At 32.8% G+C, this 14,374-nt stretch overlaps 1 protein-coding gene across 1 annotated transcript; it reads right to left on the bottom strand.

The window, feature by feature from the left end:
• Positions 1–1,505: 1,505 nt before the first annotated feature.
• LOC135123509 (BTB/POZ domain-containing protein 9-like) lies at positions 1,506–13,636 on the bottom strand. The gene is made up of 14 exons (XM_064048234.1): positions 13,379–13,636; positions 11,635–11,703; positions 11,518–11,584; positions 11,227–11,468; positions 9,948–10,209; positions 9,692–9,896; positions 9,486–9,645; positions 2,768–3,017; positions 2,512–2,716; positions 2,306–2,465; positions 2,131–2,258; positions 1,988–2,076; positions 1,719–1,936; positions 1,506–1,636 (listed from the first exon to the last, which is right to left on the bottom strand). The coding sequence occupies exons 1-14, from the start codon at positions 13,511–13,513 to the stop codon at positions 1,586–1,588; spliced, it is 2,241 nt and encodes a 746-aa protein (XP_063904304.1). The 5' UTR covers positions 13,514–13,636; the 3' UTR covers positions 1,506–1,585.
• Positions 13,637–14,374: the final 738 nt, after the last annotated feature.

Below are 14,374 nucleotides of genomic sequence, written 5' to 3'. Positions count from 1 at the left end.
AAGAAAGACATGGTTAATCTCTAAAAAAAAAAATAATTATCACAACCCGTATATATGAAATTAAAGGTAAGTAATTAAATTATAAGTAAGTAATCATCTGTTAAGTATATTCCTAAAGTGAAATTTAACAACATATCTTAAGGTACTGAGGACTCCATGCGTGGTTTTCTCGAAGTTTCATAGCAGCCACAATATGAAAAAATAGGTCTCTCGTTTCCATCTCTCAGTCGTTTGTCGTCCGTATCGATATTTATTAAACATCTCTGAAACTATTGGAGCAATTATTATCAAATTTTATGTGTATTTTAGGAATATCGTATAGGTGGTAAAATTGATAAAACACTAACTAGAAACATGTTGACATCCTCGCAAAATTTTGCATACTAAATGTTACTATTATAACAATTTACATATATGTGATTTATGAATCTGTCATGAGTTTTTACCATGGGCATCTAGATTTTTGGAAAAAAAAATTAAAATGATATAACAACATTTTACAATTTAATATTCAGTCACGCTTTTAACATATACTTGATTTTAAAAATATCTTGAGCAAGACTTATATTTATGCAACTGTCTCGTTACCAGTCTTTAAGAGGAATTGGCTTGATAAAAATCAGGAATCTGTTAAATATCAGATTATCAAAGATTTATTTTTAGAAAAATTTTACAAACAATATACTAATGTTGAAGTTATATGCGACATGATCCAAAATCTTCATTATTTAAAATGAAATGACTTTATGTCGTCAAAAAATCTTTAAATATCTAACACCAATAGTTCTCAGATATAGAAGTATGCATTAGAATATTTCCAATCATCTAACAAAGACGTAAGGTTGTTAAAAATTTTTCCAAATATTTTAAAAATATTTAGGAAATATGTGTGACTTACGTCATCAACGCCTGTTGAGAGCACTTTTAGTTCCGGTTGCAAAATCCTGAGGCCATCAAGGACTAAATTAAATGACGAAAGGTTCGAGTTATTGTAATTTTTAAAAGATAACAAAGAGTTGTTATTAATATAAGATATTTTAATGGTAGGAAGTGAAGTTATTATACCTAGTACTTTATCTGTATTTTTATTAATACATATACAGTTGCCGCCAAAAAATTTCAGACGTCAATGTCACTCAGTGGTCAGATAGCGTAAGGCAACCTTTAGATGTTTCTAACCTAAATATTTTACGGTCATTTTTAACTTTTACATTTGACACTTATATGAATGTGCTGTAGCGTAAGCTGGAATTTTTAAAGTTTCCAGCTATCCGAAATAATGACAATAAGGAATAAAGCATAGACTACATTAAAATTTTTGACATGACAGAAAAGTGATGTTTGAAATTTTTTGTCGGAAACTGTATGTATATTTTGGCTAAGTACTGTTTTATTTATACTTACTTTAACTACTTCTTAACTACTCTAACTACGTAGTTAGAAATGTAGTCAAATTGTTTTTACTGAACCTATAGTTGAAATGTATGTGTAAGAAAAACAACATGTATGATAAATTTATTTTATTATTTGTCATATAAAGCATGCGTTTTGTAAACACCATGTTAGCAATAGCCAGATTTTTCATTTAAGTATTCTTCATCTCGGAGGGACATTCGAAGTGCGACATAAGAAAATCCTAGAATTTTGCAAGCGAAAATCGTTCATTATAAGTTCAAACACTCAAACATTGTAATAATATTAAATTATATGTTACTCACGTCGAGTAAAGAGTCGTAAGTTCCGGTTATTCTAATGAAAACCACAGCCCTTTCTTCAAAATGAAGATTCTGCCAAAGTGAGCAATTTTCATTTCTTCGATCAACAGCAATCTCCCAATCTGAATAATTGATAGAAGTTTCAACCAAATAATTATAGTGTCTGGCATCAGAACAATCATCTAATAAAAATCTCATTGTTGAAATCATGTAAGGTTGAGCTGCAGATTAGTAATTTTTACAAACAAAAATTTAAGATTGCACTGAGGTACCTAGTTGTATTGTAATATGTCCATGGTCTATTTTGTGATAGCAATTAGTGCGATCTAAAGAACCATCAAACAAGTCGGAGAGACATTCTCTTAGAAAATGATCGTTACTATTATTATTATTCTACATGTATTCTTTCGCTTACCCTTCACCTTCAATAACAATCGCTTTCTTGTCTACAGTTGCAACATTGTAATTGGGGCAAATAATATCATTTCTCATTGTAGGTATATCACTTTTGAAATATGCTTCAAAGGATATGATGTGAAAATCCTAATTTAAAAGTAAATAAATGACCTGAGTACTGTTTATATTCTTACTTGATTGGCTGTATTTTGCGTCCCTACAATTTTTATATACTGAGCCATCTGCTGACTAAAAAACAGGACCTGGTCTGAACCACAACAAATACAACTGTAGTCGATAACTGTTCTCCAATACGTCTGATCAAGAGAAACCGAAATGTAATAAGAATAAGAACTACAACGAATTTTCTTAAAACTGTAAATAATATTTTAGTACGTACCGGTTATCCCCATCCCATAGTCTCATTTTGAAGTGGTTAACAAAACATGGAGTACCAAGCTTCACAATAATTTCACTTTTACCGTCTATAGTGTGGTATGCATATTTCATTCCTATGTTTCCATCGCCTGTCAACAACCAAGATGTATTTTTTCCAAGAATCACTTCAGCGTTGTGTTCAGCAGTTGCTATATTTTCGCCCAAAACTTAAAAACTCTCATTTTATTTTTATCCCGAATTTGGAGAAAAATTCTTACGATAGAACCCTCTTGAAGTGGAAGTTTCATCGATCTCGGCAATGGCCTGTAACAACTTTTCACAGTCGAATAGTTTCGAAGGCCAGACTGTAGTTACTATGTCCACGACAGTCATCGACGATAAACGAACACACTGTATAACTAAATCATCGACATCGTTGTTAATTTTGCACCACTTAGCCACGCTTTTGAAAATTTCGATTTCAGGAACAATAAAACTATTGCGTTGTAAAAGTTGAATCATCGATTTCTGTAACAAAAGTATAACGTGTGTAAATATTAACACTACAGTATGACCTCTATAATCCGAACCCACGATTATCCGAACATCCAGTAATCCCACCAGAGGCTAGTTGAAGTTGATGTCTCTTTAATCCGAACAAAAACTCTATACTATAATCCGAACTGAACTTGAAAACGTGCACCATGTACCTACTTGCAAAAATGACACAAGATTTTCTTTGTACACAGGTTGCATCGAATTTTTTGAAATTTTTAAAATTTGCGATATTTCAATGCACTGAATTAAAGAATTCTGGAAAAAAGCGAAGTTATCGAAGAAAAAGTATGAAATTTGGAAAATTGTCCAAAATGGGTCGAAAAAATGAGGGAAAATTTCATTTTTGTAGAAGTTGTGTAAAAGTTGTCCTTAATCTTTAGGGAGGTAATACGAATACATAATGAAAAATTTCATTTTTGAAAAAGTCATATAAAAATTCTGAAAAAATTCAGGAATATAAATCCCTACGTGTTGATTCCAAAAATATAGGGTGTTTATGGTCACGGAATAATAGTTTTTTCGAATGTATCAATTATCAATTGTTGCTTAAGAATACTTTATTCCTATTTAATAAAATTAAGGTTTATTTCTTGAAGTTTCTTTTCACCAGTGTATGAAGTTGTTATTCAATTCCCTTTCAGATTTTTGGGAAATTCGCGGATTCTAACAAATCGCTAATCCGAACACACCTTTTCCCCAATTAATTCGGATTATCGAGGGCATACTGTACTTTGGTTTTACTTGGGACAGGTCGGTGAAACAGTCACTAGTGACGACTTCAGATGCGTAAACGTCCATGAAAGAATAGCAGGCTTCGAGCAGTTCTTCTAACTCGTAGAGATTGGCAGTGTTGAGGACGGCGCAAATATTTTTCAAATTTAGAAGGGGTTTTAGTTTTTTTACGATGGTAGTTTGTAAGTCTGTTAATGAATGTTGATGGGCAAATTCAAGTATCTGAGGGATTGAATCGACATCGATGGTATCTGAAATTTATCCATGAATCTGGTTCTGTTGTAAAAACTGATGGTCCACCTGTATAAATGTATTTTAATAAACCACGTAAAGCGTCAAAAGGCATATTGGTTATTCTTATTTCGGTCTAAAATTTTTGTGTAAGGATTATTTTGCAAAAAATCCTCAAATCTGTTACCTGGTTTGTGTTTTGCGGATCTTCGTAAAGTATAGACTCAAAGTATTTACTCCTCACGGCCAGAATCACCTAAAGTGTGTAGAGTAGGTTTCACCACGAAAGAGTACAGCAGGTGGGAGTGCGCCGAACACAGTTTTGGTTTGGTCTTACGGATATCGTGAAAGCAGTGGCAGCGGTGTTGAAAATTTAAAAACATGCTGGATGTAATCCGAGAGGTAATCAAAATATTATTACTTTGAAATATTAAAATATTGTTTCTATTTTATTAGCGTTGACGTTATAGAAAGCGAATTTAATGATTTGTTAATGCCGTATTACGATACAAAATGAATAAAATTGTTGTTTAAAACCGAAAACACCAACAAAGTCAAAATCACGTAACTACTTTCCAGAAATAGGAATCCTATAGAAAAGAAAAGAAACTGTCCAAATAAGTTAACGTCTCATTGCCTGTCTTCACTTTCCTTGTCTCGTCTCGTCTTTTTCTTCTTGTCTACATTTATTTTCCTGTCTCTCGTGCTTGTTGACTGCTTTTCCGCGTTTCGTTGTGTTTTTGCTTTGTTGGAGTTTTTGTGTTTTGGAAGTTCGTTTTTAAGAGATCTGTCTTTTTCAAGACAATTTTGCTTCTGTTCTTTTTTTTTGGTAAAAATAAAGTGTCGTAATTTGTTATATTACAAAATAAGAAGTCTTCTGAGAAAAAAAATCCGTCAATTTACAGTGCGTTACCGCCTTTTTTGGATTTTAAATCAAGTGAAAATGTTTACTTACTGTAGGGCAGCTACTAGAATTTCGAAAAACGCGTATCACAGCATCGTAAAAGAGCAAGGAAAAGTCAAATCTGAGGAAAAATCAAGCTTCTCTACACCGACAAAAACAAAACCTATACCGAAAGTCATTAATTAGACGAAAATTTTTCATCTATTTTTTATCAAACAAATTTATTTTTGTTATATGATTGTCTCTATTTTTTTTTGGATATGTTCTTTTTTTAAATTGTATTTAAAAGAAATATAACTCAGCAGAGCCTCCCTTCTCAATACATCGATGTTACGCCACTGCTAGCCAGACTACAAGTTGCACAACTTGAGCCCCGTCCCTGTCACATTTCGTGGTGAAATTACTTCTAATACATTTTTGGTAACTCATACCAAGTAATTGTAGACTAACCTTGTGAGCGTATAACTTTTGACCATCGACGAGCAACGTAATATCAGAAAATTTCTGGTTGAGGTAGAGAGATGCGACATCTCCGAGTAACTCGGTGGTGTCTGTAACAGTCACAGTCTCGTCACTTTCCAGCATTTTGTTTAGATTTTACACAGTTTAATAAGACGGGCTCAACACTGAATCACAGTATAGAAATGATTCAGTACGAATCACTCGTATCGGCGCCTTGTATGTTCCTGACCCGAATTTTAAGCCGTCATCGGTGGTCGTTGCCTAAAATATTTCTAGATGTCGCCACCCAAATTAAAAAGAATCACAATCGCTTCATATGAACATTTAAACATCGTGAATCACAAAAGAAAAGAAAAAAAATTATCTTTAATCTTTAAACGTAATGATTTGTTTCAGATTTTAATTTATTACTCGCACAATTCACACATTCTTTCTTAGAATACTTGCAGTTTTGTCATGAATATCAAAATAATGTAATAAATACGTATAAAAACAAAAAGGTTTATTTCGAAAAAAATAAAAAAATACAATGCGAAAATGAAAAAAGTTAATGTCAAATTACTATTATTACAACAGGTAAATAAATATTTTGATATATTTTTTTTCCTTTGCACAAAGTTTCTAACACTAACATTTTGTAGTTCATTTTAGAAACCACACAGTCTATCATAATAAATAATAAATTAAGCGCCCTACAACAGAAATACCGTGTTGAAATTCAAATTTGGCCCCACTTCTAGGATAACAACTTTACGTTTTATTTAATTTATTTTCTATGTCCAGTTCAAGTTTTCAAAATTTTTTCTTCGATTAGGGACGAATATTCTAAAAGTTCTTCAGGAAGTGTCGATTTATATTAGGTTTTATAAAGAATATTTTGCAAATTTTAGAGGTTGTTGATAAAATCTTGCGTCACAGTAGCAATTATAAATGAAAATAGAAATGTTGTTAATTGTTAATTCGGGAAAAATAATAAAAAATGAGATGTCATAGGACTACGAAAGAAAAATATCTTCCTTGAAGATTTCATATGCGCTTTTGATTTTGCTGAAAGTCTGAAGTGACGGAAACATTTCTAATTTATAGATATATCAATAAAACCAGAAGTGGTTAAAAAATTATCTAAAAAAAAGTGAATAATACGGAAGAACAAACAGGAAACTTTAGTTTTTTTTGAGAGGACGCAAATAACATCAAGAAAACTGTGCATCTATTTCAAGAATTATGTGTCTTGGACCCATAAAATATTGTGAAAAGGTATTTTTTACTGATGGTATACCTAATGGTTAATGGTAATGCACACCATAAAACTATTCTTTGAATAATATTGCCATCTTTTGGTATCCTACAAAACAATCTTTGTTGTCTGTCGTAAACGGACAATTAGTGTCAATTAAAAAAGAAACTTTGCAAAACTACTTTTATCCTCTCTTTATCTTCATTTAGTTCTTAGATACTGTTCGTTTTGATGGTCTGCGACTAAGATTTTCGAATAATTCCGTTTGAAAGCCAAATTTTTAAAGATTATAAAAATTGCTTGACAAAATGATAAGAATTAAAAAAAAAACAAAAACAACTTCTGGAGTTCTGTAAGAGAAAAAAAGACGTTGACGATGCTCGAAAAAGAGTCGGTCAAAAAGTTCATACTGAAAAATTGAACTAAACCGAAAAACATGGTGTGTTTATGGAGATTTTCGAAAAATTGGGTTTCAAAGTCATTTTTTTTAATACTAGAATTTATACGACTTTTCGAAGAAATGAAACTGAAAATAACTTCATATGTCGAAGTTTACAAAAAATATGTTTCGGTAATTTTCCAAAAATGAAAAAAATTAAAGAGTTTGACGTAGAGGGGGAGAGATTGAAAAATGAGTATTTGAAATAGTTTTTCGAAACTCTCGCTTTAAAAGGTTTTTTTTTAATCCTTTAATCCCTAATATTTAATTTATATTGGCGATTTTGGAAAGACGCTAGGAGTTTAAGTAATTTTCGAACTGAAATGAAGCTAAAAAAACTTCCAGATTCCAAACTCCACAAAAAATCCCTCTAGGTGATTTTCGATTGTGGGCAAAAAATGGGGAGAATTTTAAGAAGGCGGATGAGTATTCAGTAATTGAGTTTAGGAAGAAGTTACTTAAACATAAAAAAAAATAATTCTGAAACATAAACTGATTTCGACGAGCTGATTCAAAAAACACGATGTTTTTGGCCTTGGACCGAGATTTTTGAAGATTCGGTTTGAAAGCCATTTTTTTAATCCTAAAAATTATGTATGTTATATTGGCGATTCTGGAAGAATGAATTTTCGAAGAAATGACACCGAAAATGAATTCTACAAGTCGTAACCTAAAAAAAAACTTCTGTAGGTTATTTTCGCAAGTGGTCGAAATGTTCAAAATTGTTTGGTATTGAAAATTTGAGCTTTGCAAAAAATTGCCTAAAAGTTACTTAAAATACAGAAAAAATCTGAGAAATAGATCTCGACGATCTAATTCGAAAAACATAGCATGTTCATAGCCTCAGAATGAGATTTTCGAATATTCAGTGTAAAAATATATTATTTTTATTCCTAAAAATTGACACATTTTAAGTATATTGCCGAATATGGCAAAATGGATTTTCGAAAAAATGAAACCGAAAACAACTTCTAGAAATCAGTATCTGTAAAAAAATATCTGTATGTACTTAACTTCTTAAGGTGATTGAAAAAAAGTCAAAATTTTGTGCCTACTGAAAAGCTAAATTTTTGAAAAATAGCGTGTTCGCGGTTCGGGACAAAAATTTTCAAAAATCCGGTTAGAAAGTCCAAATTGATATTGTCAGATTTTCGAAGAAATGAAGACAACAATGAGTTTTAGAGGTTGAAATCTACAAAAAATCATTGTAGGTAATTTCGAAGGTGATAAAAAATGTCGACATTTTCAAAATGGGAAGGGTATTGAAAAATTGAGTTTGAAAAAGTTGCCTAAAAATTCACAATTAATCTCGAGAAGCAGATTCGAGAAACAAAATATGGTTATGGTCTCGGATCGAGATTTTCGAAATATTCAGCATGAAAGTCAAATTTTGTTCCAAAATTGCCACATTTTATGTTGGCGACTTTAAAAAGTGATAAAAAGTATTACTGAACTGAAGCCGAAAATAAATTCGAGAAGTCGAAATCCTACAAACAAATCCCTGTAGGTAATTTTCGAAAGTGCTCAAGCAAATGTAAAAAAATTCATATTGGGGAGTATGTATTTAAAAACTGAGCTATTGAAAAATGCCCTAAAAATTCACAAAAAATTATGGTTTATACAACTCAAACACTGATTCGAAAAATATGGCATATTTATGGGGTCACACCAAGATTTTCGAAATATTCGATTTGAAAGTCAAATTAAAAAATAATAATTCTGTAGTTTAAATTGGTGATTCTGGAAAAATAGTACGGATTTTCGAAGAAATGAAGTAGAAAATAACTTGTAGAGGTCGAAATAAAAAAAAAACTTCTTTAGCTTCTTTTCGAAGGTGGTCGAAAAGAGATCGAATTTTTCAAAAAGGAAAGTACCTACTAAAAAATCGAACTTAACAAAGCTGTCTTCAAATTCAGAACAAATAGTGGAATATAGATCTCGAAGAGCTGATTCGAAAACAAAGGCTCGGACCAAGATTTTCGAAATATTTGATTTGAAGGTTGTATTTTTTAAAAATCATAAAAAAATTTCACTAATGACGATTTTGGAGAAATGAAAATGAGAAAAACTTGGAGAGGTTTAATTGTACCTTCACAAAAATCTTTGTAGGGAATTTGTGAAGGTGACCGAAGAAAGGTCGAAATTATCAAAAGGAAGGAATATTGAAAAATTGAGTTATCGACAAAGTTGCGTAAAAATCCACAAAAATTCTGGTACACAGATCGTATATATTATTATTATTCTACATGTACTCTTTCGCTTACCCTTAAATAATAATCGCTTTCTTGTCTAAAGTTGCAACATTGTAATTGGGGCAAATAATACCATTTCTAATTGTAGGTATATCACTTTTGAAATATGCTTCGAAAGATATGATGTGAAAATCCTAATTTAAAAGTAAATAAATGACCTGAGTACTATTTATATTCTTACTTCGTTGGCTGTATTTTGCGTCCCTACAATTTTTATATACTGAGCCATCTGCTGAATGAAAAACAGAACCTGGTCTGAACCACACCTAATACGACTGTAGTCAATAACTCTTCTCCAATTCTTCTGATCAAGAGAAACCGAAATGTAATAAGAATAAGACCTAAAACGAATTTTCTTAAAACTGTAAATAATATTTTAGTACGTACCGGGTATCCCCGTCCCATAGTCTCATTTTGAAGTGGTTAACAAAACATGGAGTACCAAGCTTCACAATAATTCCACTTTTACCGTCTATACCGTGGTATGCATATTTACTTCTTATGTTTCCATCGCCTGTCAACAACCAAGATGTATTTTTTCCAAGAATCACTTCAGCGTTGTGTTCAGCAGTTGCTAGATTTTCACCCACAACTTAAAAACTCTCATTTTATTTTTATCCCGAATTTGTAGAAAAATTCTTACGATAGAACCCTCTTGAAGGGGAAGTTTTTGTTTTGGCGCCCACGATCTCGGCAATGGCCTGTAACAACTTTTCACAGTCGAATAGTTTCGAAGGCCAGACTGTAGTTACGATGTCCTCGGCTGTCATCCACGATAAACGAACACACTGTATAACTAAATCTTCAACAACGTTGTTAATTTTGCACCACTTAGTCACGCTTTTGAAAATTTCGATTTCAGGAGCAGTAAAACTATTGCGTTGTAAAAGTTGAATCATCGATTTCTGTAACAAAAGTATAACGTGTGTAAATATTAACACTACAGTATGACCTCTATGATCCGAACCCACGATTATCCGAATATCCAGTAATCCTACCAGAGGCTAGTTGAAGTTGATGTCTCTTTAATCCGAACAAAAACTCTATAATCCGAACTGAACTTGAAAACATGCACCATGTACCTACTTGCAAAAATGACACAAGATCTTCTTTGTACACAGGTTGCATCGAATTTTTTGAAATTTTTAAAATTTGCGATATTTCAATGCACTGAATCAAAGAATTCTGGAAAAAAGGGAAGTTATCGAAGAAAAAGTATTAAATTTCGAAAATTGTCCAAAATGGGTCGAACTTTGCATGAGGGAAAATTTCATTTTTGAAAAAGTTGTAAAAGTTCTGAAAAAATTCAGGAATATATATCCCGACGTGCTGATTCCAAAAATATAGTATGCTTATGGTAACGGGGCAATATTTTCGGAAAATTCGGTGTGAAATTCGATTTTCCTTTTAATTTTTACAATTTGTATATTTCAATAGACGATTCTGGAAAACGGTTTAGGTTATCGAAGAAATGAATGAAGCCAGAAGTTATTTCTGCGGCCCAAAATCTACAAGAACCTTAGTATTTACTTAAATTTCGAAAATCGTCGAGAATGGGTCGAAATTTGCATAAGGCGGTAATACGAATACATAATGGAAAATTTCATATAAACATTCTCAAAAAATTCAGGAATATAAATAAATCCCTACGTGTTGATTACAAAAATATAGCGTGTTTATGGTCACGGAATAATATTTTTTTCGAATGTATCAATTATCCATTGTTGCTTAAAATTACTTTATTCCTGTTTAATAAAATTAAGGTTTATTTCTTGAAGTTTCTTTTCACCAGTGTATGAAGTTGTTATTCAATTCCCTTTCAGATTTTTGGGAAATTCGCGGATTCTAACAAATCGCTAATCCGACACACCTTTTCCCCAATTAATTCGGATTATCGAGGTTATACTGTACTTTGGTTTTACTTGGGACAGGTCGGTGAAACAGTCACTGGTGACGACTTCAGGTGCGTAAACGTCCATGAAAGAATAGCAGGCTACGAGCAGTTCTTCTAAATTGTAGAGATTGGCAGTGTTGAGGACGGCGCAAATATTTTTCAAATTTAGAAGGGGTTTTAGTTTTTTAACGATGGTAGTTTGTAAATCTGTTAATGAATGTTGATGGGCAAATTCAAATATCTGAGGTGTTGAATCGACATCGATGGTATCTGAAATTTATCCATGAATCTGGTTCTGTTGTAAAAACTGATGGCTCACCTGTATAAATGTATTTTAATAGACCACGTAAAGCGTCAAAAGGCATATCGGTTATTGTTATTTCGGTCTAAAATTTTTGTGTAAGATTATTTTGCAAAAAATTCTCAAATCTTTTACCTGGTTTGTGTTTTGCGGATCTTCGTAAAGTATAGACTCAAAGTATTTACTCCTCACGGCCAGAATCACCTAAAGTGTGGAGTAGGTTTCACCACGAAAGGGTCCAGCAGGTGGAAGTGCGCCAAACACAGTTTTGGTTTGGTCTTACGGATGTCGTGAAAGCAGTGGCAGCGGGGATGAAAATTTAAAAACATACTGAGTATAATCCGAGAGGTATTCAAAATATTATTACATACTTTGAAATATTAAAATATTGTTGGCGTTAATAAGAATACCAGTTTTCTAATATTTTATTAGCGTTGACGTTTGTTGCGCGTAGGGGTTGGCAATTCAAACAGATTGGGCAGTATACCAAATTTATTAGAAGGAAATGTCGCTGGTACGGGTGTTGGTTACAATTATCCCTTGTCTGCTACAACTACAACTACTTCTTCAACTACAAATACAAATACAACTAATACAACAACTTCTTCAGGTGCGAGCCAAAAGTTATATATTGACAACTATAGTCATGTGACCGGCCATAGTTGCGGAGTAATGACATGACCTCCTTAATTTTGATTGAGTCGATACTTAGCAATCGCGGAAAAGGAAATGCAACTCAGCTTGACTTCGGACTCGCTTCCTTCTAACAACGCTTGCACATGCTGCCGCAGCAACCCCAATTAAACAGGATATTTCACAACACGTTATAGAAAGCGAATTTAAAGATTTGTTAATGCCCTATAATAATATGAAATGAATAAAATTGTTGTTTAAAACAGAAAACACCAACAAAGTCAAAATCACGTAACTATTTTCAAGAAATAGGAATCCTATTGACAATAAAAGAAACTGTCCAAATAATTTAACGTCTCATTGCCCGTCTTCTCCTTTTCTTGTCTCGTCTCGTCTTTTCTTGTCTACATTTATCTTCCTTTGTCTCGTGCTTGTTGACTGCTTTCCCGCGTTTCGTTGTGTTTTTGCTTTGTTGGTCGTTTGTGTTTTGGAAGTTCGTTTTTAAGAAATCTGTCTTTTACAAGATAATTTGACTTCTGTTCTTTTTTTGGTAAATATAAAGTGTTGTAATTTGTTGTATTACAAAATAAAGTGTTTTGAAAAAAAAACCGTCAATTTACAGTACGTTACTGCCTTTTTTGGATTTTAAATTAAGTGAAGATGTTCACTTCAAAAACTAGCAAAACCCCTTCATTTTCAAAATAGAGAAATAATGGCAGGGATCATGCATTTCATGAAATAAGAAACTGAAGAAGGAACTACAATTCCCATAGCAAATTATAGAGAACGTGTCAGGGTGGCTACTGGAATTTAGATAAACGCATATCACAGCATTGCAAAAGAGCAAGGAAAAGTCAATTCTGAAGAAAAATCAAGCTTCTCTACACTGATAAAAATAAAACCTGTACCGAAAGTCACTAATTAGACGAAAATTTTGAGAAAATCATTCGCCAATTTTCATTTCAATACCTGATAACATTTTTATTTTTATTTTTGAACGATTTTTTATCAAACAAATTTATTTGTATTATATGGTTGTCTCTATTTTTTTTTGTACATGTTCTTTTTTTAATTGTCTTTAAAAGAAATAAAACACAGCCGAGCCTCCCTTCTCAATACATCGATGTTACGCCACTGCTAGCCAGACTACAAGTTGCGCACCTTGAGCCCCGCCCCTGTCACCTTTCGTGGTGAAATTTCTTCTAATACATTTTTGGTAACTCATACCAAGTAATTGTAAACTAACCTTGTGAGCGTATAGCTTTTGGTCATCGACTAGCAACGTAATATCAGAAAATTTCTGGTTGAGGTAGAGAGATGTGACATCTCCGAGTAACTCGGTGGTGTCTGTAATAGTCACAGTCTCGTCACTTTCCAGCATTTTGTTTAGATTTTACCAGAGATATGTAAAAGACAGATGCGGTTATAGCTTTCCCGATCTAGGGCCAACATCTATGATCTAAGAGTAGCAATACTTTGTGTCGCCTATCCTTTTCTATATCAGCACCAGTACTATGGAATGCCAAGTGTAGGCTACATCGATCACTCTCTAAAAGGTGGTTGTCTTGTTATTGGCCCGTTCTAATGGCGGCAATTATAAATAATCATAACCACCCACAGTCTGAGTGGTCTGACAGGGACCGGCACAAACACAAGAACGGCATCAACGACAAACGTTGCGCCAACTGATTGGTTGCGCCGTACAGAGCGAGACCTTCAGATATCGGGTTACCTTTATACGTGCTAGAGAAAAAGAGGGAGATATAAACGTACAGTGACATCTTGGCCCTAAACGTATGTCCACGAGAACATTAAATGTCTGTATCTAGTCTTTTACATATCTCTGGATTTTAGACAGTTTAATAAGACGAGCTCAACACTGAATCACAACATAGAAATCCTTCAATACGATGAATACGAATAACTCGTGTCGGCGCCTTGGATGTTTCCGACCCGAATTTTAAGTCGTCATCGGTGGTCGTTGCCTAAAATATTTCTAGATGTCGCCACGCAATTTAAAAAGGATCACAATCACATCATGAAAATTTAAACATTGATTCGTGTACGCAATGTACTACACACTACTTTGCTCAAATCGTACCATCGTGAATCACAAAAATAAAAGAAAGAAATTTATCTTTAATCTATGTATAAACGTAATGATTTGTTTCAGGTTTTAATTTATTACTAGCACAGTTCACACATTCTTTCTTAGGATACTTGTAGTTTTGTGATAAATATC

Source organism: Zophobas morio, unplaced genomic scaffold (assembly GCF_036711695.1).
Source record: "Zophobas morio isolate AGI-343-1 ecotype UQ-CSIRO unplaced genomic scaffold, CSIRO_AGI_Zmor_V1 ptg000006l, whole genome shotgun sequence".
Classification (NCBI taxonomy): Eukaryota; Metazoa; Arthropoda; class Insecta; order Coleoptera; family Tenebrionidae; genus Zophobas; species Zophobas morio.
The sequence above is the reverse complement of the archived record's forward strand: the minus strand, read 5'-3'. Positions and strand labels throughout refer to the sequence as shown.

What these genes read in the sequence shown, in the direction of transcription:
- LOC135123509 (XM_064048234.1), bottom strand. Translation starts at nt 13,513, where the DNA reads ATGCTGGAAAGTGACGAGACTGTGACTATTACAGACACCACCGAGTTA. An exon ending in AAAAGCTATACGCTCACAAG is followed by an intron (nt 11,704 to 13,378) that starts GTTAGTTTACAA and finishes TCCACACTTTAG; the next exon opens with GTGATTCTGGCCGTGAGGAG. An exon ending in ATCCGCAAAACACAAACCAG is followed by an intron (nt 11,585 to 11,634) that starts GTAAAAGATTTG and finishes CAAAAATTTTAG; the next exon opens with ACCGAAATAACAATAACCGA.